Source organism: Hakea prostrata, chromosome 9, assembly GCF_041222555.1.
Source record: "Hakea prostrata isolate BN-2017 chromosome 9, UWA_Hpros_2, whole genome shotgun sequence".
In the NCBI taxonomy this organism is placed as follows: domain Eukaryota; kingdom Viridiplantae; phylum Streptophyta; class Magnoliopsida; order Proteales; family Proteaceae; genus Hakea; species Hakea prostrata.
Genome location: NC_142608.1, coordinates 62,277,642 through 62,300,862, shown reverse-complemented (window position 1 = coordinate 62,300,862; position 23,221 = coordinate 62,277,642). Strand labels below are relative to the sequence as shown.

The 23,221-nt window shown below is 37.3% G+C and overlaps 1 protein-coding gene and 1 long non-coding RNA gene across 2 annotated transcripts; both read right to left on the bottom strand.

Moving 5' to 3' along the window:
* Window positions 1-274: 274 nt before the first annotated feature.
* LOC149006046 (TMV resistance protein N-like) lies at window positions 275-4,581 on the bottom strand. The gene is made up of 4 exons (XM_089136030.1): window positions 4,097-4,581; window positions 2,620-3,709; window positions 2,147-2,482; window positions 275-2,041 (listed from the first exon to the last, which is right to left on the bottom strand). The coding sequence occupies exons 1-4, from the start codon at window positions 4,579-4,581 to the stop codon at window positions 275-277; spliced, it is 3,678 nt and encodes a 1,225-aa protein (XP_088992156.1).
* Window positions 4,582-21,077: 16,496 nt separating this feature from the next.
* Window positions 21,078-22,745, bottom strand: LOC149006045 (uncharacterized). The gene is made up of 3 exons (XR_016175443.1): window positions 22,552-22,745; window positions 21,709-21,779; window positions 21,078-21,549 (listed from the first exon to the last, which is right to left on the bottom strand). It is a non-coding gene; the product is annotated as an uncharacterized LOC149006045 (long non-coding RNA).
* Window positions 22,746-23,221: the final 476 nt, after the last annotated feature.

Below are 23,221 nucleotides of genomic sequence, written 5' to 3'. Positions count from 1 at the left end.
TGCTCTAATACTCCTCATTCAGTCTAGCATAAGCATGAACTGGGGTGGCGCCCCATCTTTTTTAGACATTGAAAATTTTCATTTTCCCCCCTTTTTTAAAAAATATTTTTATACATGGAAACTGGTGGAGCCAACAAACTTATTCTATAAATGGGGAGTTTTTCTTTTGAAAAACATGTACGTGCCTGATATAAGGCAAATCCTTACCAAAAATCAAAAGGAATATAATGCAAATTGAGTGCCCAAAATAAAGAATAACAGACGAACAGTTATCTTACCTTCCTGGACGTTCAAAATCTGGTAGATGCTCACATCCTTCAATAGATACTACCTTCAAGTTCTTCAAGCTTTTTGGTAAGCTTTTCAAGGAGGGGCACCGCTTAATGCGTAGAGTCTTTAAGCTTTTCAATCTTTCAAGACCATGAATCTCAATTAGATTGTCGCAATACCTTATTTCAAAATCTTCCAAGCACTTCAATCCGTCGAGGCCAGAAATTTTAAGTAACTTGTGACATTCTCCAATTGATATTTTCCGCAACTCCTTCAAGTTTGAAAAATCCGGTAATGTTTCCAAGGAGGAACATTCATCAATGCGCAGATTCTTTAAGCTTCTCAATCGGGCGAGATCGTGAATCTGGACTAGATTGGAGCAGTAACTTATTTCCAATTGTTGCAAGGACTCCAACGTGTGGAGTCCATGAATTTGGGATAACTCATAAAATCCCACGATTTTTAAATACCAGAACTTTTTCAAGTTGGAAAGATCCGGTAATATTTCCAAATTCTTGCAAAATCTCAGATTTAGTGCTTGCAAGGACTCCAATCTGTCAAGGCCTCGAATCTCCGATAACTTTTTGCACGAACCAATATTCAATTCCCTCAGCTCTTTTAAGTTAGAAAGATCGGGTAATATTTCCATCGAGCAACAATTACAGATACCTAAATTCCTCAGGTTCTTCAGAGTTGAGATATCTTCAGGTAACATTCTCAATGATGGAGCCTCAATATATAATTTTTGTAAAGAGTCATAGTCCTCAAGGCGCTCAATCTCGGTTAATTCTTGGCAGAACCGAATGTCTAGCTCCCTCAGCCGTTTCGAGTCCCCCATGTATGGTATTTTCTTGAGCAATTTGCAATGCCCTATCTTCAACTCCTCAAGAGAATCCATCCCTTCGCCTTCAAAACTTGAGATGTCAGTCGTAGAGATGTTTATGCACAACAGTTTTTTGGAAGAACTTAATTTTGGTAACTTTTTAAATGACGCACAGTCGTAGATTTCAAACTGCTCCAAACTCTCCAATTCTTCATCGGCACCTTCGATCTTTTTCAGGCTGCTGCAACGATAAAGCTTTAATGTCTTTAGATTCCTCAAGCGTCCTCCTGATGCAATCGATAGCTTTACCAATGAAGGGCAAAAGAAAACATTTAGGCTTCTCAAACTTGACGGAAGATCCAATACGTGTCCAACTGAATCGCAACTTTCAACTGACAATCTGGTCAAATTTGAAAGGGAACCTAACATTATGTTTTGAAGTGAGTGACACTCAATGAATTGTAGGGTGGTCAAACTTGAAAGGGAACCTAACATTATGTTTTGAAGTGAGTGGCACCCACTGAATTTTAGGGTGGTCAAACGTGGGGGAAGATTAGGAATACCTTGAAGCAGACTACAACCACAAAAACTAACTCTAGTCAAGCTTGATGGAAGACTTAGGACCTGGCAGTCGCAACTTATGTCCAACGTTGTCAAGGATGTCATTTGATCCAAATTATTTGGTACCATGTTCAAAGAGCAACACCCAGATAGAATGAGTGTCTCAAGAGATGTCAACTCACAGATTGGGAGATCCACCACCTTTTCGCAATTCTTCATATCTAAAGCGACCAAATTCTTAAGATGACCAATAGATGGGTCAACCCTAACCAAATTATAACAATTTGTGAGACTCAATACCTCCAAAAGTGGATTTCCTGAAAAGTCAGGTGTGCCACATAGCATGCTGCAAGACTCGAGTTTTAGAACATTCAGTTTTTCTGCCTTCTGCAAAATAGTAATTGAAAGAAAGAAAATTCAAAATTGCTTTTTCTTTAAATGCTTGCTTGAAAATTCACAAAATTAAATAGAAAAAAAGTGGGAGAGAGAAACCTTGATATAGTCCCAACCAATCCAATCCTCAGTGATCCGACTGTATGATAGATCAAGAACAACTAGTTTTCTTGGACAAAAGTTTCTTAGTGCAAATCGTCTAGAAAATCCTCTCCAACTATGTTGTCTTAGTTTTGAAGAAGAGTTGTCAGCGCATCCTTTCCAACTAAGCCATCTCAATTCTGAAAAGGAATTTCTACACTTTCCCAAGATTTGTGTACCACCAAGTTTGAGTAATCTTAATTCAGCCATTGCATCAAGGCCCTTAATGATCGAACGCTCATCATTTGATTCATAGTCAAAGTCCATAGTGAGTCCTAAACACTTGTTTGTTCCCTGCAAAAGAAATGACTTTCAATTTAAATGTTAAAATTAAATTATTCTAACAAGCCCCACCCCCAAAATTAGTAAAGCCCTCAAATAACTGATTTCCAAAATCATCACAAAGATAACAATATACATTGAATACATACCTTATGTCCGACAATTACATCCAAGACTTCCTCTTTAGACCATATTCGACTACGTTCCTCCGGCTTTGTACTCTCTCGATGAACAATGCATCTTCCAAGATCTCGGAGCACATCATGCATCCTCAGTTCATCATTTTCATTAATCGTTATCAAAGACTTTGCACAAAGAATATCAAGTCCTTTATGAGGAAAAAAACCATAGCTTTCCCATATGTAACACACAATATTTATTTTCATGCCGATAAAGAAACATGCAGTGTCAAGAAACATTTGTTGCTCTGGATTTTCCAATCCATCGTAACTTATTTTCAATCTTTCCATAACATCACTGTTGGGAACCTTTTGCAATTCCTTCAACGTGTCTTCCCATACTAATTCATTCTTTGAAAATAAAGATGAACCTATAACTTTAAGAGCTAAGGGAAGCCTTCCAATAATTTCTACCAATGCTTTTGAAAGATTCAAATAATCTCCTAGTGGCTGGTCACTTTTAAACGCATAACGGCTAAAAAGTTTGAGAGAATCATCTAAATTCATCATGTCAGGCTCATAAATTGCAGCATTTTGGGAAGTTAAAATATCCTTATCCCTACTTGTGATAATGATCTTGCTTCCCATACCAAACCATCCACCATCTCCAATTAAAGACTTTGTGTGAATATCTTGATCCACATCATCAAGAATGACTAGAACTTTCTTTTGGCACAATCTTTGCTTGATCACTTTGATTCCAGTATCCACATCAACAATATTTGGACTCCCATCTTTTAGGATAGTTGTGATAAGTTGGTTTTGTAGATAGTGAATCCCAAATTTTTTAGCATTCTCTCGGACATTTTCAATGAATGCATATTCTTCAAATTTATTGAGGACTGCATTGCCGACGGCCTTAGCAATTGTTGTTTTCCCAATGCCACCGAGTCCATGGATCCCCACAATTTTTTTGACCTCATATTCAATCTCCAATAGTTCCAAAACTTTTTCAATATGAGATTTGATTCCAACTAGGTCATCAGCAACATCCACAAGTCTCTTGTTCAATTTATCTGAAACTATCGTAACAATTTCTTTTACTAAAGCCCCTTCATGCCTGAATAATTCAAACAAGACAATGATAAATAAATAGGGTGATGAATAACTTTCATAAGAAAAATAAATACTCAGTATAAAAGAAGACTAGAAGTGAATTGATGTATAGTATGCAAGTTCCATTATGTGATTCAATCTTGGTATTATTTTTTCATCAAAATTCTTCACAAAGAGCAAAAAGAAAAGCAAATAGGGTAAAGAAAAATTATAAACAATATTTCACATATTCTGTCTCTTAGCCCTAAAATTCTTTCTTGGCTAACTCTAAACCCTGATTATTCTTCATTCATCGATCCAAACCCCATGTTTGTTAATTTTGACCAACCTTATTATGAATTCATATGGGAGAAATATATACAATTTAACAAAATGTAAGTATTGTACTTACAAGCCTTCCTTTAAATGCCGTCCATCCAATTTGCCTATCTCTTGCAGAATATCTCGCCACTCTTGCACTATTTCTTGGTTGAATTTGTTTGGGTGTTCCTCATTGAAGGCCTTTGCATATTCCCCAGTCTGGTTTCGCACGTTCGTCGGTTCAATTTTGTAGAAAATGGGCAATACGAACTGGTTCCTTGTTCTTCTACATTCAGATATCTCCTTAAGCTCATTAAGGCACCATTTGCTACACCCATAGTTCATTGAGAAAATGGGAATAGAGATCATTGATTGCCGGATTGCCGCTAGTAAATTCGAAGCAATCTCTTTTCCCGGCTCCAATTCTTCAGCATCCCTAAATGTTCGAATTCCTTTGCTATCTAAAGCATGATAGAGGTGATCGGCAAAACCGGTACGAACATCGTTGCCATGAAAGCTCAAGAACACTTCATAACTGAAATCAGAAGAAGAGGTTTGTTGAGAAGATGAAGCCATATGAAACTGATTGCTTGATTGACAATAGGAAAACTGGTAAGAACTCTGTAAACTTCAGATCTGAACCTCTGAAAAGGAAAATGCGAGTGAATAGCCAGTAATCATAAATCTTCAAGCAAAGTAGAGCAACTCGCATGCATGATGCATCCGTGCTTAGTTTTCCTAGGAGTTCCCAATATTCTCATTACTTAATCACATTTTTTATTTATATATATATATATATATATATATATATATATTTGTTTACTTATATTTCTCGACGAGCAAGCAAAGTCAGTTGGGCAAACTCCAATGCTCTTTGATCAAAAGAATCCTCTGTATTTTTTATTTATTAACTTTTAATTAATTATTTTCTTACGAGGTTTCTTATAATTATATTTTAAACAATTAGAATAAATGTATCGCAACTTGCAAGAGAATATTAACCACTTGGACGCTTCCAACAGCTTAAACAGCTTAGACATGAAAAAAAAAGAAGACGTGCTAAGCAAAAACTCACTAATCAAGTTATGGGTCTCAACATTCTTTTTTCTTTTTGTCAAACGATATGAATCTGAATCGTTGAAAGATGAAGATCGGATGAATAATGGCATCCACAGAAATTAGAGCTACGCAAAACCATTCACACGCATTTTTTTATTTGTAAATTTAAATATATGTTTCTCGATCTTTTGGTGGAGCATGTTACAGCACTTCTCTATATTCTTGATCTAAGGGGAGTCTATATACGCCAGCCTCCATCTGTTTTAACATAAAAGAGAGCCAACGACCATGGTTTGAACTATGTCACCATGTCCCATAAAAAATGAAAAAGGAATATCTCACTATACAACATGATACTAGCTGTTATATATTCATATTGAATACGATATTATTGATATTTTTCATTTTTTTTTCCTAGGAACAGCTATTAACGGATTGCACCAAAATATATTCACTAGTACGATACATCTCCTAAAATGATCTGACGGATACGATACTTGATACCTATGTCTTAAGAGTCCATATCCTCTTCACCTCTACAAGTCATCCCCCCCTCCCCCTCCCCTCACAAGTGTCCTGCCTATGGTACATGAAAAGAAATTTCTGACACATGAAGTAGCGAATATGTGAAATTGATTGCTTGATAATCTTTTAATACTAATTGAGTAAAGACGTGCTAAGCTATGACCTTGCGTTAAGAATAAATAAAACTACTAAAAACTCGCTAATTAAGTTATAGATCTGAATCATTTTTTCGTTTAGGTCAAAAGATCTGAATAATTGGAAGATTATGATTGGATGAATAGTTGGCATCCAAAGAAATTAAAGCTATGTAAAAACCATTCACATGAATATTATGGGACTTCCTATTGCTCCAAAATCCTGTTCGTTAGTGCAAGTGAGCTAACTGGCGAAAAACATGCTCGACCTGGTTGGTTGAGGAATGCCTCTGACAAGAAAGTTAGTGAATGCACATAGCCTTAAAAGAATAACATAAGTAGTAGAGCTTTGAATGGTAGGTGGAGTACTCAGGGAATGCATACCTAATTATGGCCAAGTGTTAGGTTTGTGTAGGTCTTAGGAAGTTACCATGACAGTGTGATCGAACAAGTGCTGATCGTCAGATTTAGGTCATTCCTAATATAATGGTGACTGAGTTTGACCAGAACTCTATAACTAATCCCAACTCCATGTTAGACCAAAAATTTTATTCGGAAGTTAAGGGAGAGTTCGTTTTAATTCTTCTAGTGTACGTTGCTTATTGCGTATGTCAAGTCACTCTGGTTCACCCATATTTGTCAAGTTCAATCATGGTCGACCCTAGTCGCTCTATTTCAGGTTAACCATATCAGTAGCCCCCTAGTCGCTTGGTCAGGAAGCTTCAATGCTCAAACCAAGGGACTACAAATCTAGCCTTAGAGACCATGTTCTTGCTCGAACAAGGCAATGATGGTCAACTTAATTTGAACAGTGGTTTATCTGTTCGAGAAATGCCTCGAACAACAAGGGCGGCACATTGGTGGGGATAAGATCGTTGAGCATGCGAACTTACATAATTTATGCTACCTGAAGCGTTGTTCTGCTTGAGCCAGTGTTTTGTTCGAACACATCTGAATTTCATAGTGCTTGAACTATTGTTCTGGCAAGATGGTCGTGGTCGTGGTCGAGCAGAATCACTGAACTGGTCGAGCTCTTGAGCTCTCATTCTAAGTTGTCACCTTCTAATACTTTGTTATGCTCTTGTCCAGGGTCGACCATATCACTTGTCCCCGAGTTCACTTGGTCCCAATGCTTTGTTATCACCATGTGATGGGTATTGAGAAAATTTGAAGAGACGCCTTGTGAAATCCCCCAAGATCCTAACCCGAAAATCCTTATTGTAGGTCCAAAAGGAGACTATTGGGTTGGATTCCGAACCAAATAGAAATAGATGGAGATGATGATGAGTTTGGAGTTCTATCAGAGTATGGAAGGAGATCTAACTCGGAAGTTGACGGACTTGGTAGATGGATCAAGTATATTGTGATGACACATGTAAAAGGTCTTGAAAATCAGGTAAGACCCTTCTATAGTATATAATGGGAACTGGGTCAGAGCATAGGCTTTCAAGCCCTTGATTTTGCTCCTGGAACAAAAGTTCCATGGGCTGGTTGATTGCCCTAGTCTCCCCAGGAGACCAGCCCGGATTTGGGTGAAAAGGGCAATTTTGGAAATTTGATTTTTGAAGCCCCCTTTTAATGTGTTTTAGTTCTAAAACGTGCCATTATGATCTGAAGTCGTCAGTGAACATCAGAGCTCGTCAGAGAACACTTTGCAAAGGTGAAAAACAGTGTGGAAAGCATTCGACAAAGTTTTTGAACAGGGATTTACTTTTTTTAAAGGTTAATATTCATCTTCTTCGTTTTAATTCTCTTCTAAGATTGATTTATCCTACTGTCTAAACATATTTGAAGGCTTTTAGTAATTGTACCAACCTAATTCTTCTACCCTCTTTACTCTAGAGTGAATTCCATTCACTCTGACTTATTCGTGAATCTTCCAAAACGATTTCGGAGAAGACCTAATATGGATTCGTTAGGTTTTCATTCCTTTTGCTTTATTTGATGTCTAAACTATGATAGATCATGTTCTAGTATTATTTCAGAATTTTTCAAGTACTTTTGGAGTAGTTTAGAACTCAATCGGAAGCCTTCTGATGATCCGAGTCAATTCTATCCGTACTCGTAGGCTGGTTGATTGGCCTGGTCGCCTGGATGACCAACCCTACTTTGGGGCAACCACTCCATGCAGTGTTGGTCTTTTGTTTCTCTTTTCAATATTAGACCTCTAGGGTTATTTCTAACTTTGAACCAACGTGTTAATATCACTTACTTTTCAAGTTGCAAATCATAAGCAAGGTGAGGACGTTCACTTGCAGATAACTATTGTTACTTTCTTAGTTGAGATGAAACTTGTATATAATGCTGTTGTTTTCGAATTTAGGAATGATGTTTATGATTTTGAAATTACAGAATTTAAGTCGTTTGTTATTGATACTGATGAATGGATCAACATGTGACATTGTGGACTTAAATTGATTGATGAATTGGGAATGTGATTGAATCTTTTTACTAATTTGTGGAAAGTGAATGTATGTGTGATTGTGGATTGGGGAATACTTATTTGGGTGTTTATGGCTTGGGACATTAGCGGAGGTGGTATGGGACACAATCCTCTGATGCCCCCAGCACTTTTCATGATTACTAGATACCATGACCTAGGAAGTCTAGTGGAGTTTGGTTAGGTACCCCGTCATATCACACTCTATCGGCATGGGTATTGATGCCAAGTGACCTGTGGGAGTAGTGTGGGATGTTGGGCGCTCAAGACCGGTAACCAACCCGTGAGAGGACACAACCACATTGTGGGGGCCATTGATTGGTAGGGTTGCATATAATAGATTTGGACTCATGGGTGCTCAAGACCGGTAGCCAACCCGTGAGAGGACATGAGAGCTTCTTGTCCATTATATGTGGATGACCAATTGGATTAAGGGAAGGCGTAGTCCGAAGTTTGTTGGAGCTATAAAATACGTTGACTCTAGTAGGGGAGGATACTAAACCAAGACTGTGAGATGCATGAGGGAGGTATTTGAACTTAGGATGATGTGATTGAGTAGTTGACTTACATTAGGCTAGGTATGACCTTGACACACGCCAATACTCATACTAATGGTGTGGTGAGAGAGTGCTGACCTAAACCCCGCCATGGTGATAGTCCGAGAGGGATGCCTTAAGCCCTTACTCGGAATCTCAAGACCGATAATCAACCCGTGAGAGATCAAAGTGACAAGACCTACTTAGAGGAGGCTGGTGTTCTACCTTAATGCGTGTCTACCATATAAAGACTAGCATCCATTAGAGTATAGTTGCATTGTTGCATTCCATTTCATATCATGATGCACTATATGATGTATTGATTTAGACTGTGATATTGGTTATTTGTTTGTGAACTCCTTGTTGAGTTCTTTTGAGCTCACCCTTCGGGGAATTTGTTGTTTTAGAGTTTGTTGCAGATCCAGATGGCACAAAAATTCAAGAATACAAGACACTGGTGACCAATCCGTACGGTGTACAAGATTTTGGGGACTATGACTTTCATAGTGAAGAATGTTCGTGTCTCGACTGGGCGTCCTAGAATTAGTTTGACTCATGAGTTGATTTATACCGTTCATAACACGGAGATTTTCGAGTTTTAAAATTATATTTTAATTAAGGATACGTACTTGATGTAACCCTTAGGAGTTTTATATACTTTACTTTATCCTTTCTAGTTGATTACTTTAGTTTTGTCATCACTTCTGCACTCTTATTTGGTTTTGAGATCCCTTTGAGATCCTTGTTACTTGATATATTCTTTATTAATATTTATAACATTGATTTATTCTTGCTCATGATTGGGCTATTTTGTGGAATGGTTGGCGATTGTCTGAGACCTGATTTGTTGGGTTGTGGATCACTCCCCTGGGTATTCGGGTGAACGGATATTGGCTGGGTGGATGTGACACATCTAATCAGGGTCATCCAAAGGATTTTACCTAATACGTCAGATGAGCATTTGACGGGTTTAAAACCCCTCTTATTTTTTCTTCTGCCTCCATTTTTCCTTCACGTGTTTGGAAACCCAGTGTGCACAAGAGCGTCGTTTTGAAGTTTAATCTTTCTAGGAACCACCCTTCAATTTTCATTTTTGTCAATGCAAGATATCTCCAATGTGTGAATTTTTACCAACCTATAGCATTTGTGCCTTGTTGGTGGGTTTTGAATTTTGTTCGATCCTTTTAGTGCTTGAACCAATGTTCAGAGCTTCTGAATTTCAGTTTGGAACATCTGGAGTTCAAGGATCATCTATGCTATTCGAAACATTGTTGCTCGAGGCATTTTTTCTGCCATTCGAAACACTCTTTTTCTCAAACCAGTATTATGTGTTTTGAACTTTGTTATACCCTTTTAGTGCTTGAACTATTGTTCTGATAGAGCAGAATAACCATTGTTCTGGTCGAGTAGAATCATTCTAGTGCTCGAACCAAAGGAAAAGTATGTCTGCAGTCATTGTTTTGGTCGAGCAAAATCATTCCAGTGCCTGATCAATTGTTCTAAAATGGTGGTTTTGGTCTAACACTTCTTTCGTTCCAAGTTGACTTGGTATTTTTTACCTTCTTCGTTATTCTCTTGCGGCTGAGCATGGTAACTCAAAATTTTAGCGACTCAAGATATCTTTCCTAGATGTTTTATTGAATTCCAAGAATGAAGACTTCTCTCATCTTTATAAAGTAATGCTCAGAAAGCAAAATTTGATGTTAATGCTAAGCAGTGACTGATTACTTGACTTGCTCAAAAAGCAAAATTTGAATTGATGCTAATAAGTGGATCACTTGATGCTAATTAGCGAATTGCTGTTTGGGTTAAGCAAAGTCATTGCTTTGGTCGAGCAGAATCATTCCGGTGCTGGTCGAGCATAATCATTGTTATGGTTGAGTAGCATTCCGGTGCCCAAACTATCTTGAAAAGACTTGCTCAAAAAGAAAAAAATTGCATCGATGCTAAAGCGAATCCAAAATTGGCTCAAAAAGCGAAAGATTAAATTGGTCAAAAAAAGCAAAAGTTTAAATTTCTCAAAAAGCAAAAGATTTATGCTAATGCTTCTGTTGGATGAGCTATTTTTATTGATCGATCTTGCCCTTGGTCGAACATACTTTATTTAATTGTAAAATTCCTTAATAGACCTTGACCTTGGTCGAGCACAATATTCACTTTTTTTGCAACCTTGTTAGAGAAGTTCCTTTAGTTGTACTTGCTTTCTCGACCACCTTCCTGGTCGATCAAAAAAAAGCAAAAGATTTGCATTAATGCTTTTGTTTCTAATTGTCAAAACAAAATCAGGGCTAAACCCTCTACTGATATTGAATCAAAATTGTTTAAGGAAAGAACTGAAGTATAAATTGAAATGCATTACTGATAGTATTTTTTGAGATTGCTCGAATTCCATGACCGAGTATCTCTTGTCTAGTCTTTGGATCATGTAAGTGATGATATGCTCCAAGAGCAACCTGTTGGACGATTATTTATGGGCTTCCCAGTTTGGTTGAAAAATTAATGGGTATGATAAACTTTGATTGTCTCAGCTTCTAGACCTTGGTTGACCTCTTCTAGGACTTCGGTGTCTTTCTCCACTGGTTGACCTCACTGTTTTTTTATCTGTGTTAGGGGACCGAACTACTTCTTATTTTGTTTGGAGATACTTATTTAGATGTCCTTGCGAGATAAGTTTCTTGATCTCTCGCCTCAATTGCCCTGCAATTGCTAGTTCAATGGCCATGATCTTTATGAAAGTCACCATACTTACTTTTGTCTCTCTCTTCTGGTGTAGATTAAAGTCTGCTTAGCCATTCGAGAAGGCCTTGACTCTTGATCTGCATCAAGATTTATGATCGGCTTGTGTTTATAGGAGTGAATGCTCCTTTCGGAGATTCCTTTTGAGGCTCTGGCTTACCAATTCTAGCCAAACTCTTATTCTGTTGAGGCTCGCCTTTATTAGCTTTTGTCTTTGTGCATGGTCTTTCCTTCTAGATTCGATCATTTCAAATATCAATGCCTAGTTGTGGCAGCGGTCGAGCAAGTCTACATAAGTCTAGGGCATGTCTTGCCTGAGATTCTCGAGCAAGCGATCATGAGTAATTCCTTGGAAAGCTATTAGCTATCTTCTTATCCAAATTTTCAATTTGAATGGTCAGAGTCGTTGAATCTCTGGAGGAAGTCTTCGATTGATTCCGATCAACCTCGCCAAACTAAGAATAGGATGCCTTCACTCTTATTTGTTTTTACCCGCTTGTGGAAGCGATAGAAACACTTGACCGAGCTGGTCAAAATCCGAGATCCGTCCTTCAACCCTAAATACCATTGGGATGTTGCCTCAGTTAGTGAAGCTAGAATGATTCGGCACAAAGCTACTTGTCTATGCTTGTATGAGGACATCATTGATTTGTAGTGCATGATATGCTGTTTAGGACACTTAGTCCCGTCAAACATGGTAAAGGTAGGGAACTTGAAGTCCTTTACAATCTTTGCTTTTGAGATAGCTTGAACAAATAGGTCATCTTTTAACGCTGAATATAGGTCATCCTTTCCCGCATCTTTCAACTTTTTCAGTTTTTCATCTAGTTCCTCAAACCGCTTATCACATAAGCGGCTTCTCTACCTGAAACATCATGGTCGCCCATTCCTTCACGGTGGTCGGCCAAAGGATGACTACTTTCATGATCTTCAATATTTACTTCCTTTGGGGGGAGGGTCCTCAGTATGTATGGGCATTGTCCCACGTGCTGGTTGGGTTGGATCACCAACCTTTCCTTTTCTTTTGTTAAGATTTCTTTCAGATGTTGTACAGCTTGATTGAGCAAAGGTGCTCAACCATCTCGTTGCTTCGATGCTCTATTATCCTGCCTTCCATTAGGAAGCAAGGGTTTCCCTGTTGGCTTTGACCTTGTGGAATTACTTGTTGACGGATGCCAATTCTAATTCATTTCATTAAACTGATTGATCGTCACAAACTGGTTGGATGGACCAGCAAGGGCATCATTGCTCGAAAGAGTCTGCTCGACAACTAGATATGGATCCACAGGTTGGTTCTGTGGTCCTTCAAGATCATTCAATTGACTTCCTGCTTGCGATATGAGTCTGAGTACCACCATGGCTTCTTGATTAAGTTTCCACAGACGATGCCAAAAATTTTTGCTCAAAAATCTTGTTGATCAGTGCAAGCCAACTGGCTTGCAAAAACGTGCTCAACTTGATTGGTTGAGGAATGCCTCTGACGAACAAGTTAGTGAATGCACACAAGCTTAGAAGTAGAACACAAGTTGTAGCGCTTTGAATGCTAGGTGGAGTACTCAGCGAGTGCGTAATTATGGCTGAGTGCTAGGTTTATATAGGTTTTAGGAAGTTACCTTGATATTGTGATCAAACAAGTGTTGATCATTAGATTTAGGACATCCTTGATATAATGGTGATTGAGTTGGACCAAAACTCTATGACTAATCCCAACTCCATGTTACACCAAAATCTTATTCGAAAGTTAAGGGAGAGTTGGTTTTAATTCTTCCAACGTACGTTACTTAATGCGTACTTCATGTTACTTGGTTCACCCATGTTCGACTAGGTTTTAACCAGTCTGGTTCATTCATGGTCGACCCTGGTCAGTTATTAATTAATGCAAAAACTTTAACTATGAATACCTGAAGATCTTTGGGATTTCGAATCCCCAATGCTTTTCCCTAACCGATATAACTCTACACTTCAAAGCAAATTAGGGATGGTCTTCCTAGATATATATGCCTTATCTTCGCAAAACTATCGTCCTTCGCCGAAGCTTGGCACGCTTAGTTTGCTGAGCTATAGAACAACTTTGCCCAAACTCAAACACAATCAACTAGAAGATATAGAACAATCAAATTAATGAAATAAACATGGTTCAGCTACATCCCAAAGAAGAAGAACTAACTACTCATTATCACAAAGTTCATAAGACAAATAAAGATGAAACATAGAGAGAGAGAGAGAGAGAGAGAGAGAGAGAGAGAGAGAGAGAGAGAGAGAGAGAGATGTGGTCTTCTTCTTGAACAATGAGAGAGATAAGAGCCAAGATCCGTGTTCGCTGTCTCCCCTCTTCTCTGAGGCTAGCTTCCCTTTTATGTCTCCCACACACAATGAATCCCCTCTCTTTACCCGTCAATTCGACCTTTATTAGTTCCGGTTTTGAAAAAACTCAAAACTAGAAAATTGTAGATATTTTCGATATCGTTCTATAGCATCTTGAATCACTGCAATCCGAGCTCATACAACAGAGATATGCCCAAAATATTGAAAGTATGTCTGTTTACCCGATTTTCAGATTTATTACCAATTTTGTTCCTTAGACCTCCGCTTGTTTCCAATTTGGCTAAGATCTCACATTTCATGATTTATTGGGCAGCAAGATTGAATGCCATGATTTAAAATCCACCAATATTTAATATATTTGCCAATTTTACTCCATATTATCTCTAATAACCAAAATCATATTTTTCCTGAAAAATATAGAAAAATAATTAATTAGCTCTCTTTTAATTAACTAAGTATGAGAAATTAAATCAAATAAATAATGATAAATGCATGCTTATCATCAGTCTATTTCAGGTCGACCATATCACTTCCCAAGGTTCTTATTATTTTTTTTAGCATCACAAAGTGGGTGGAGCATGTTGCCACACACCTCGATATTTTTAATCAGTCTTTACATGCCTGCCTCCATCATTTAAGCTAAAAAGGAGCCAACAAGCATGCTTTTGGAGCATGTTGCATGTTGCAACATACTTCAATATTTTTAATCAGGAAATCTTTACATGCATGCTTCCATCACTTAAATAGAAAAAGGAGCCAACAAGCATGGCATAAACTATCTCCTTATGAAATTTTCTAGATGTGGTTTTGAAAAAGATTTACTAAATAAGAAGGCTTTAAATTTTTTTTTATTCAAATAGATTCTATTTTAAAAAGAAATTACTAAATCTTAAACTTTGTGATAAAATTTTCCGCCCAACTAATATTCTACTATGGACAGCCTAAATTATCCTCAAAGTAATTTTTACTTATTTTATTTTTTTAATTCAATTCCTAAAATAGTTAGACAACTTCAAGTTTGAGATTTTTCAGTAATTATTTTTTTCTTCATAATCTACTCTTAAATTTTGTTCATATTAATTTCTCACTAACTACTCTTTCATTTTTTTTTCTATTTCTTTTTATTTATTTTATTTCATTGAATTTGGGAGTTTATACTATGTGGTTGACTAATAAATGATATAATTTGATATCATTGTTATCAAATGTCATTTCTTACTTGAGGGTAATTTGGGTAGTTTATAGTAGAATATTGATTGAGCAAAAATAATTCTCACAAAATTTTAGAATCTGGTAATTCTTTTCAAAAATAGAATTCATTTGGATATAACTTTTAAAAAACATCTGATCAGGTAAAGCTTCTTCAAAATCAGTCCATTTAGGACATTCTCCCATGATATAATAATAGCTAACACATACTCTCATTGAATACAATTGATAAGATATGTGCGTCTTTTTTCTAAGGACAAGCATTGGTAGATTTCACCAAAATATGTTGACTAGTTTATTACATCTCTTAGAATCATCTGACGGATACGATACGTGATACATATATCTTAAGAGTCCATATCCTCTTCACTCCTACGTACAGTCCCCTATTTCCCACCTTCACACATGGCCAGCCCATGGTACATGAAAACAAATATCTCGTACACGAAGTAGCGAATATATAGTTCCATTGAGCCAGTGAATAAGGATATTGGAGGAGAAGATCCTTGTGGCAACAAGAGATTTTGTTTCATTCTTCGTCGGCAACTAAAGAGAAGATTCTGTTGTGTTATGTCTTCAATGTTTCCCAAAGAAGTTACGCTTCATGACCTTGTATTGTCATTACTTAGGGCGTTTTTAATGAATCTATGCAAATTTTGGATTTAATTTTATAGTGTTGTCTCCAAAGTATTAAAGAAGGATAATTTTCATTTTGACCCCTGGGGGTTTGGTCCAAGTCATTTTTAGTTCAAATAAATGACACTTTGCATCCGCAACCCTTGTGGTATCCAAAACGATTAATTAAGAACAAATTATCACTTTTTTATGACCAAAATACTCTTGCATCTATTCTACCCTTAAATTTGAATTATGTAATCACAATTTGATCTAAACAGTGGAAACCAAAAGAGTGAGATATATATGTAAAATAGATAATTTTAGATTTACGTTCAAAGGTTTAATAATTTATAAATTTGAATCCCTCAATTTTGGACAAATACCTTGATGTGTTGTTGTATACAGCTCTGGGAAAACCTAATCCTCAATCGTTCTCTGAGATTTGCTACATATTTGTATGACGAAAAAAAACTAGTAATTGGTATGGTGGAGAGAAAAGAAAAATGTTAATAAAAGCCATAATCCAATTCAAAATAATTAAACAATAGTCAGCAATACTGATTAATTCTAAATACACAAAATTAGCTCCGCAATTTGACTTTTTTTTTTGGGGGGGGATTCTCAAAACATCTCAAAGGTTTCTCCCTTCTTTTCAACAATATATTGAGAATCATAGATGGAGTTGACAAGATTGTTAGGTCTTGAAAGGTTGAGAATTGTAATGAGGAATGGCAACAATCTAACTTTTTATTTTTTTGTGGGGGCAAGGTGTGGAGGAACGAATGTTTGAACTCAAGACCTTATTGGACTTACTACCTCTACTTATAGGGTTACCACCAATGTACTATAACTACATCCACAATGATAATGATTCAAATATAAATAACTCATTTTTCTTTCTTAACAATGAAAAAAGTACTCACTTACAATTACCTTGAATATTGATGTAATTTTCCCCTTCTTTTTTTTTTTTGGGTATATTGATCTAATTTCAAGTGCAATCTAATTTCGACCACCTACTAAAAGAAATTATTGCCAACGCAGAACTGGTCTAGTGGTTGAAACCAACACCTCTTAGTGAAGAAGTCGTGGGTTCGACTCTCTCTGAGACATATTAATATCCCCATCCCCGGCTTAATAAAGCCCCTTTGTACCAAAAAAAGAAAAAGAAAATATTATTGCAACTTAAGAGAGATAATCATTATATTATATTTGAACCAAAAATATACGGCCATCCAATATACTGGAATAGTCAATTACATTTTGGGCTTCTTTTGAATGCAACATCAATTCCTCATACAACTACTTATTATATGTCTATATATATATATATATATATATATATATATATATATATATATATATATATATTTATTTATTTATTTATTTATTTATTTTGTCAAATTCATCATACACACTCTAAAGGTTTGTAATTGGACATCTTTTGAATACAACACCAATTCATCACGCTGTCTCTCATTGTTATTTGATTAAACGTGGACATTCGGTTGTCTAAAAAAAAAGGGTAAATATCACTTACCACCCCTTTTAGCTGGACAAAGAGGTGTTGGTTTCAACCACTTTTTCAAAACGTTCAACTGCCGAAGGGAGTTCAACTTCGGTGAGGGTGGAAGGAACAGAGCCAAGTTCCTCCTTGGGTCTGCTAGGTTTGCTTAAATTGCCGAGAGGCCTTGGCAGCCGTCTTAGGAGCTTTGGACGGTCCAGACTCAAGAGTCAAGGAAGGAATTCCAATATCTTTCTCTACTTTATTCTTTTGACTCACTTCTTCGAACTCACCCCAAATGGCGGTCAAAGTTCGCTTGTCACTATCTGACTGTTCGACGAGGACAGAGACAGAAGCCTCACCGCCTAAGTCGCCCTTACCGATGCTATGTTTAGAAGGACCTTCATCAGAAGTCCTTACACTTCTCATCACTAGGGAAATCTGATTCTGGTTTTCGATAGAGAAGAAACTGGAGACAAAAGTAGAAGGAAAGATCAAGACAAATAAAGGATACAAAAGAGTCAATGAACTTACTTGTTCACCAAAGCAGGGAGCGTGAAAGCAAGAAGACTATTGGGGCTCAAGGAAGACGACGAAGTTTCGAACCCCAGACAAAGAGAATGAAACAGGCAAAGACAATGAACAGCTTTTAAGCACGCAAACCATCAAGAACATGTACAGTCAGGATAATTTCATAATCGACGATCGTGATCGGGAGATGTTTCGAAAAAGTTTGAACAAATCGAATCAGTATAGGCATTTTGAGAAACCATCGTTTCGATTTTGTAAGCAATGATGATTTCTGCTGCAACAGACATGTGGCGTCACCCCCTGGAAAGAGGAAGACGTTCACGAAACTCAAGAAAAAGCGAGGCAGCAGCAATAAATGTGATTCGACATTTGATCATTTTTTTTTCCGCTAAAAGGGTCATTTTATAACGAAAATAAGAAAAAGAAAAGAAATACAGCAATTAGTACCTACCTTGCTCACCCGCAACAACAGTTGCCCCCAATACACCCTTCCTCACTGGTTCCTACTCATAATTGACAACAACTAAGTCATCAGAAATGAAATGTAGGACGTCTAGATGCATCCAAATCAAGATCTTTAAGAAAAGCTTCATAACAATAGTTACATAGCAGCACTATCCTTTCCCAATGGGAGGCTCTGATGCACTATGGATACTTTCGCTAAAGTTGCATCTATCTTCTTGAATTCCTCTGCTATAGAAACCTTTTTACTTGTTACTACTTTCTTCACTGCGTGAGCTTTCTTCTTCGGACGGCCAGGTTTCCGACGAGGAGAACCTTCAGCCTGCACTGATATAGACGAAGACGAAAGTGGAAGAACTACTTTCAATTGCAAAGTTTCATCATTGGCCGAACTCTCCAGCCTGGCCGAATTCTGATCGGCCCCACAATAGTCCAAATCATCCTCCTTAGTTCCTTCAATGGCTGAACTTCTAATAATATTTGCAACTTCAGGTCCCACCAATGAACACTCTAAACAAGGGTTTCCAATTTGCATAGAACTCTTACCTGCAACAAGCACTTTTTGATCATTCAAAATCCTCATTTGATAGTCGGGTCCAGTTCAAACAAGGCCTTTGGAGTTACCCGACCGCTTGGCCTGGGGGGCTCATGATACGGGAAAATCATAGTAGAACCGGGTCCGCCCATGGTTTGACCCTCGACCCCGGTCGGCAAGAAATGAACCGACCTGCATCTGAACGGGCCGAGTTTGAAGGTAACTTGCTGAGGAAGAAACCTGACTCAATCAACAAGTACGCTTGAATCTGCAATTCTCGGAGTGGATGAATCGTCAAAGAGATGGTTAACGACACTTACGGGAACAAATGATCATGCTTACTCAGATAACTGCTGCGCTATGATCGTGCTAGCGGAGGAAGTTATCCGTTATCTCATCAATGAACGGATCTATCTCCAACGGATCTAATCGTTAAGATCAGACAGTCATCCGAAGAAGGCTCAAATAAATCCAACGAAGGAAATTAGAAGGTAAACACTATATAAGACATGACCTACGTACAAGAAAGGTAACTGAATCGTATTTTTACCTATATAAGACATGACCTACGTACAAGAAAGGTAACTGAATCGTATTCCCAATATTTGTATTCATACTTCTGCTTTGTACTCAAGTAGAGCCTTTGTGATCAGTTCATCAACTGACTTAGCCATCGGAGGTGGACTCCCGACCCCCACGGTCGGGCCACATCTGACGATTGTTTTGCAGGTCATTCTTCAGTGACCTAAGGGCTGAGCAGATTTTGGAAGCATCAATATCATTGCCAACTTGGGCATAATAAATATCTATGCTCCAATTCGAGACTGAGTATTATAACACAAATTTAGTAGAAAGTAGATATTTGAGGCTTCCTTCTATAGGGTAGATTTGGTGAGATCCTTTATTTTCCAATAGTATTCCCACAATAAAAAATTTTAATTTGTTCTATATTTGAAAATTTATTAATATAAAGAAAACTTGTGTTGTGTCCTTCAAACACAGGCTGGGGATTTCTTCCAGTCTTCAACATTACTTAATAGTCTTAATGCTTTACATCTGACAAAACATTTGAAAGACTAAAGGGGATGGGAAGTTCCTGTTGCAAGATAACTTGGATCACTAACTGGGAGAAGGTAGCCTAGCTAGCCCATATTGTGAAGCCTCCAAGAGCCCACTCCTGATGGCCAACACCTACCCACTTCCACCTTCTTGAATTTTAGATCGGGTGAGTTCTTGCATTTTGATATGTACATTCTCCAAGTTTACTAGTAATGCCAAGAAGATACATAGAAAAGAAAAGGAAAAATATCTACTTGTTCTCTGTACTTACCCTCTATTGACTCTTTTACTTTCCTCTTAAAAAATTTCATTTGGGATTCTCAAAAAAAAGTGAACTCTTATCTCTTGATCATTCTCTTTTGATATTTTAAAATGTCTAAACAACTTTATAATTACTTATGGGAACAATCAGAGAATTGAAGACATTGACTTAACACTGAAATTTTTTATCCTCAGATCTTGCTAGGGTTTGATTCCACCTTCTGCTTTAATTCCTACAAAAATTTTCTGCAGTTTGCTCCACTTTGAAAATGAAAAAGAACATGAGATTAGGTTAGGGTTTTCCTCTGTTACCATTAGAGGATGAAAGATGATGATGATGGATGATTTCCGACAGGAGGAAGGGGGAAGGTGGGCACAGTGGTCACCGACAGGGAAAGGAGGTGTGGTGGTTTCCAGCGGTGGTGGGTAGTTTCCGACTAGATGTAGAAAGAAGATTCTCCCTTCACCCACCTAAGTGTTGAGTACAGGAGGGTAACTCATCAGTCAATTCACTACATCGAAAGACATTATGGTCATTTCACATTCAAAATATTAATGACTCAACAAAATCAAACCCAAACTGTGGGTAACTTGTAATTTTTGAAGTGGACCACCAGTAATTTTTGGCACTAAAGTGGAGTGCCTATAGGGTTAGGGGGTCACCTGTACAAAACTCTTAACTATGAAGATGGTAAGCAAAATGGATGTTGAATTCAATATGAGAATTCTGTAAAAACAACTAGTAGTTACAGTTGTTTAGTAACTTAGCTCAATCTTCATTGCTCAGACTCAACTCCATATATTATAGCTGGCTGAGTCTTCATTGCTGGTGCTCAACTCCATATATTACAATGGCTGGGTGATGTACAAATTTAAAGGGAAGTCCATTGCTCATTGTTTCAAAGAGTAGTTGGCCCAAACTAATTTCTACTCAATCCATATTGGTCACAAGTGTCTAGCATCTTTTTTTTCTACAAATGCCAGACATAAACAGCATTTCAATGCAGGGAGTTTGAGAGGAAATGGACATCAGAACTTCAAAAAGCTTATCAAAAAGCTCATCCAGAGGTTATGGCACACATTGTTTTTGGATTCTCTGACCATAACACATTGTTTTTGGATTCTCTGTGTACTCATTTAGAAAGAAAGGAACACATCTGTTCTTTCAATGAGAGGAAGAACTGTCCTGGCTGGAAATATATATTTTGATGTGGAGAAAGCTCATTCACGAGATCCCCATCCACAGTGACCCACATATTTGAGCAGCTTCTGGCCAGGATCGAGACTGTATGATGAAGGAAAGTGATCCTCTCATAAACCAACCAAGATATTGCTAGGGTAGCTCATAAACTTGAAGACGATTTCTTTCTTACTCTGAACTGGTCCGGATCAGTTATCAGCTCGGAAATTCAAAGACGATTCCTCACTCATTCTCTCCTGTTAAATGAAAGATGATGCCACAATGCAGCCTTGCCTGTTGTCATCTCCTCATGTGGCAGTGGCTCATTGCAAACAGTTCAAATATTAGATCATTTATGGAGAAAGTGGAATTGGTATTGAAGTTTGATTGTGGCTTCCCTTCCAGGTAAGTCTGCTGTGTGCCTGAAGACCTGTATGTATATACACCAGCAGATAAGGAGTGATTTCAGGGACACTGAAGGGGAAAAGTGAAAACGACAATGTAGAGGGTCAAGAAGAGAACATGTTTAACTAGTGAAATCAATTGAGAGCTTGTTATTTAACAATTCACATGGAGGTGATGGGATTACCTGTTAATCACTGGAACTTCAATTCTAAACAATTGAGTATAGGTGCCTCTAGTTGGAGTTCCTCCCAATACCTACAGGAAAATCACAATGTGTTGAATCATCCTTAATTCCCAATTATTGTAGAAAGCCAACATCAAAAAAGACAAACAGAAAAAAAAAATCTCACAATAGATCATCCAACTAATAACAAAAAAGTAGTTACAGTACATAATAAGGAGCATAACAGAGGAAGGTGATACCACTTTGGTCATTTAATCAAATCCATTTGAATATAATCCATCATCCATAGCGTTGTAATTTGTAAATCATACTAAAACCAGGTTCATACTTGACTCAATCAAAATACTACTCTTTACTTAGATAGGGTCTCCAGAATCTATTCCATTTTTTACTTTGGTACCCTCAACAATTTTAATTGAACTGAAACACCACTCTCCTACTCTGTTTGGAGAATTCTCGGTATTTACTCAAGGTATAATGTTGAAAGTATTGGGAAAATTGTTTATTCAACAGAAAACACAAGGTTTTGGTGTAATTTCTCTTAAACTAAACAGGCCTGACGAATGGTCTGGTTTTGAAAATATGATTCAAAATTCAACACACTGTATGACAAACACACATAATGCTAGACAGGAAGACAAGAAAACTAGAAACCAATAGTTCAATTTTCTAGAAGATTAGGTGCATCACTAATAACAATCTTCACTTCAACTTCAAACAAATACATAGGAACAAGCTTGATTTTAAAAAAAATAAGGAAGAAGTAAAAACATTATACTGTGATCTTAATATAGAGTCACAAAAAAGGGTTAAGAAACAACTCAAATTTGGAGAAAGGCTAACCTCATTTAGTAACTCTTCGTTCTATTGTTTGATAGGTTCCCTTCCACAGAAGATTTCTGTATCTGGTGCAACAACACAATATTCAGCAGGTTCTGTCTCAATTACTTGGAAGTTAACATTTCATATACCTCCCTAACAAGGAATAGATTACTCCTCCTCACAAGTTGGTATTATTTCAGGAAATTTGCTGTTTAGACAAGAATAAACACCAGTAATTTATATTGGCACTTGTAAAAATATAATATAAAACAAAATGCCCGGATAAAAGGAAGTCAAACAATTTAAAAGCATTGTATAGCATCTACACTTCAAATACATATCCAAGAGGTTCCTGGGTCATGCCTCAATTGTATCCTCAATAGGAAGGATTTGAATATTAGGCTTCCTGCACTTCACATCTCCAAGACACACCCCAACAACAGCTGCCCCAACCTTACTCCTGTGGTTTAGTTCCTCACTATGAAAACTGTCCCCCTCCGGCTAAACATGTGAACATGGAAAAAGAAAAAATTTGTAGAGTTACTAAGTAGGGTTATTGTAACTCTGCAATGAATTTCAATGTATTGACTGCTTTTTATTGTGATGAGTAAAGAATCTAGAAGTGTTTTTCACAGTACAACTGCCATTAAGATCCTGTAACTTGAGTGTTCCTTAGAGTATTACCTTGTCT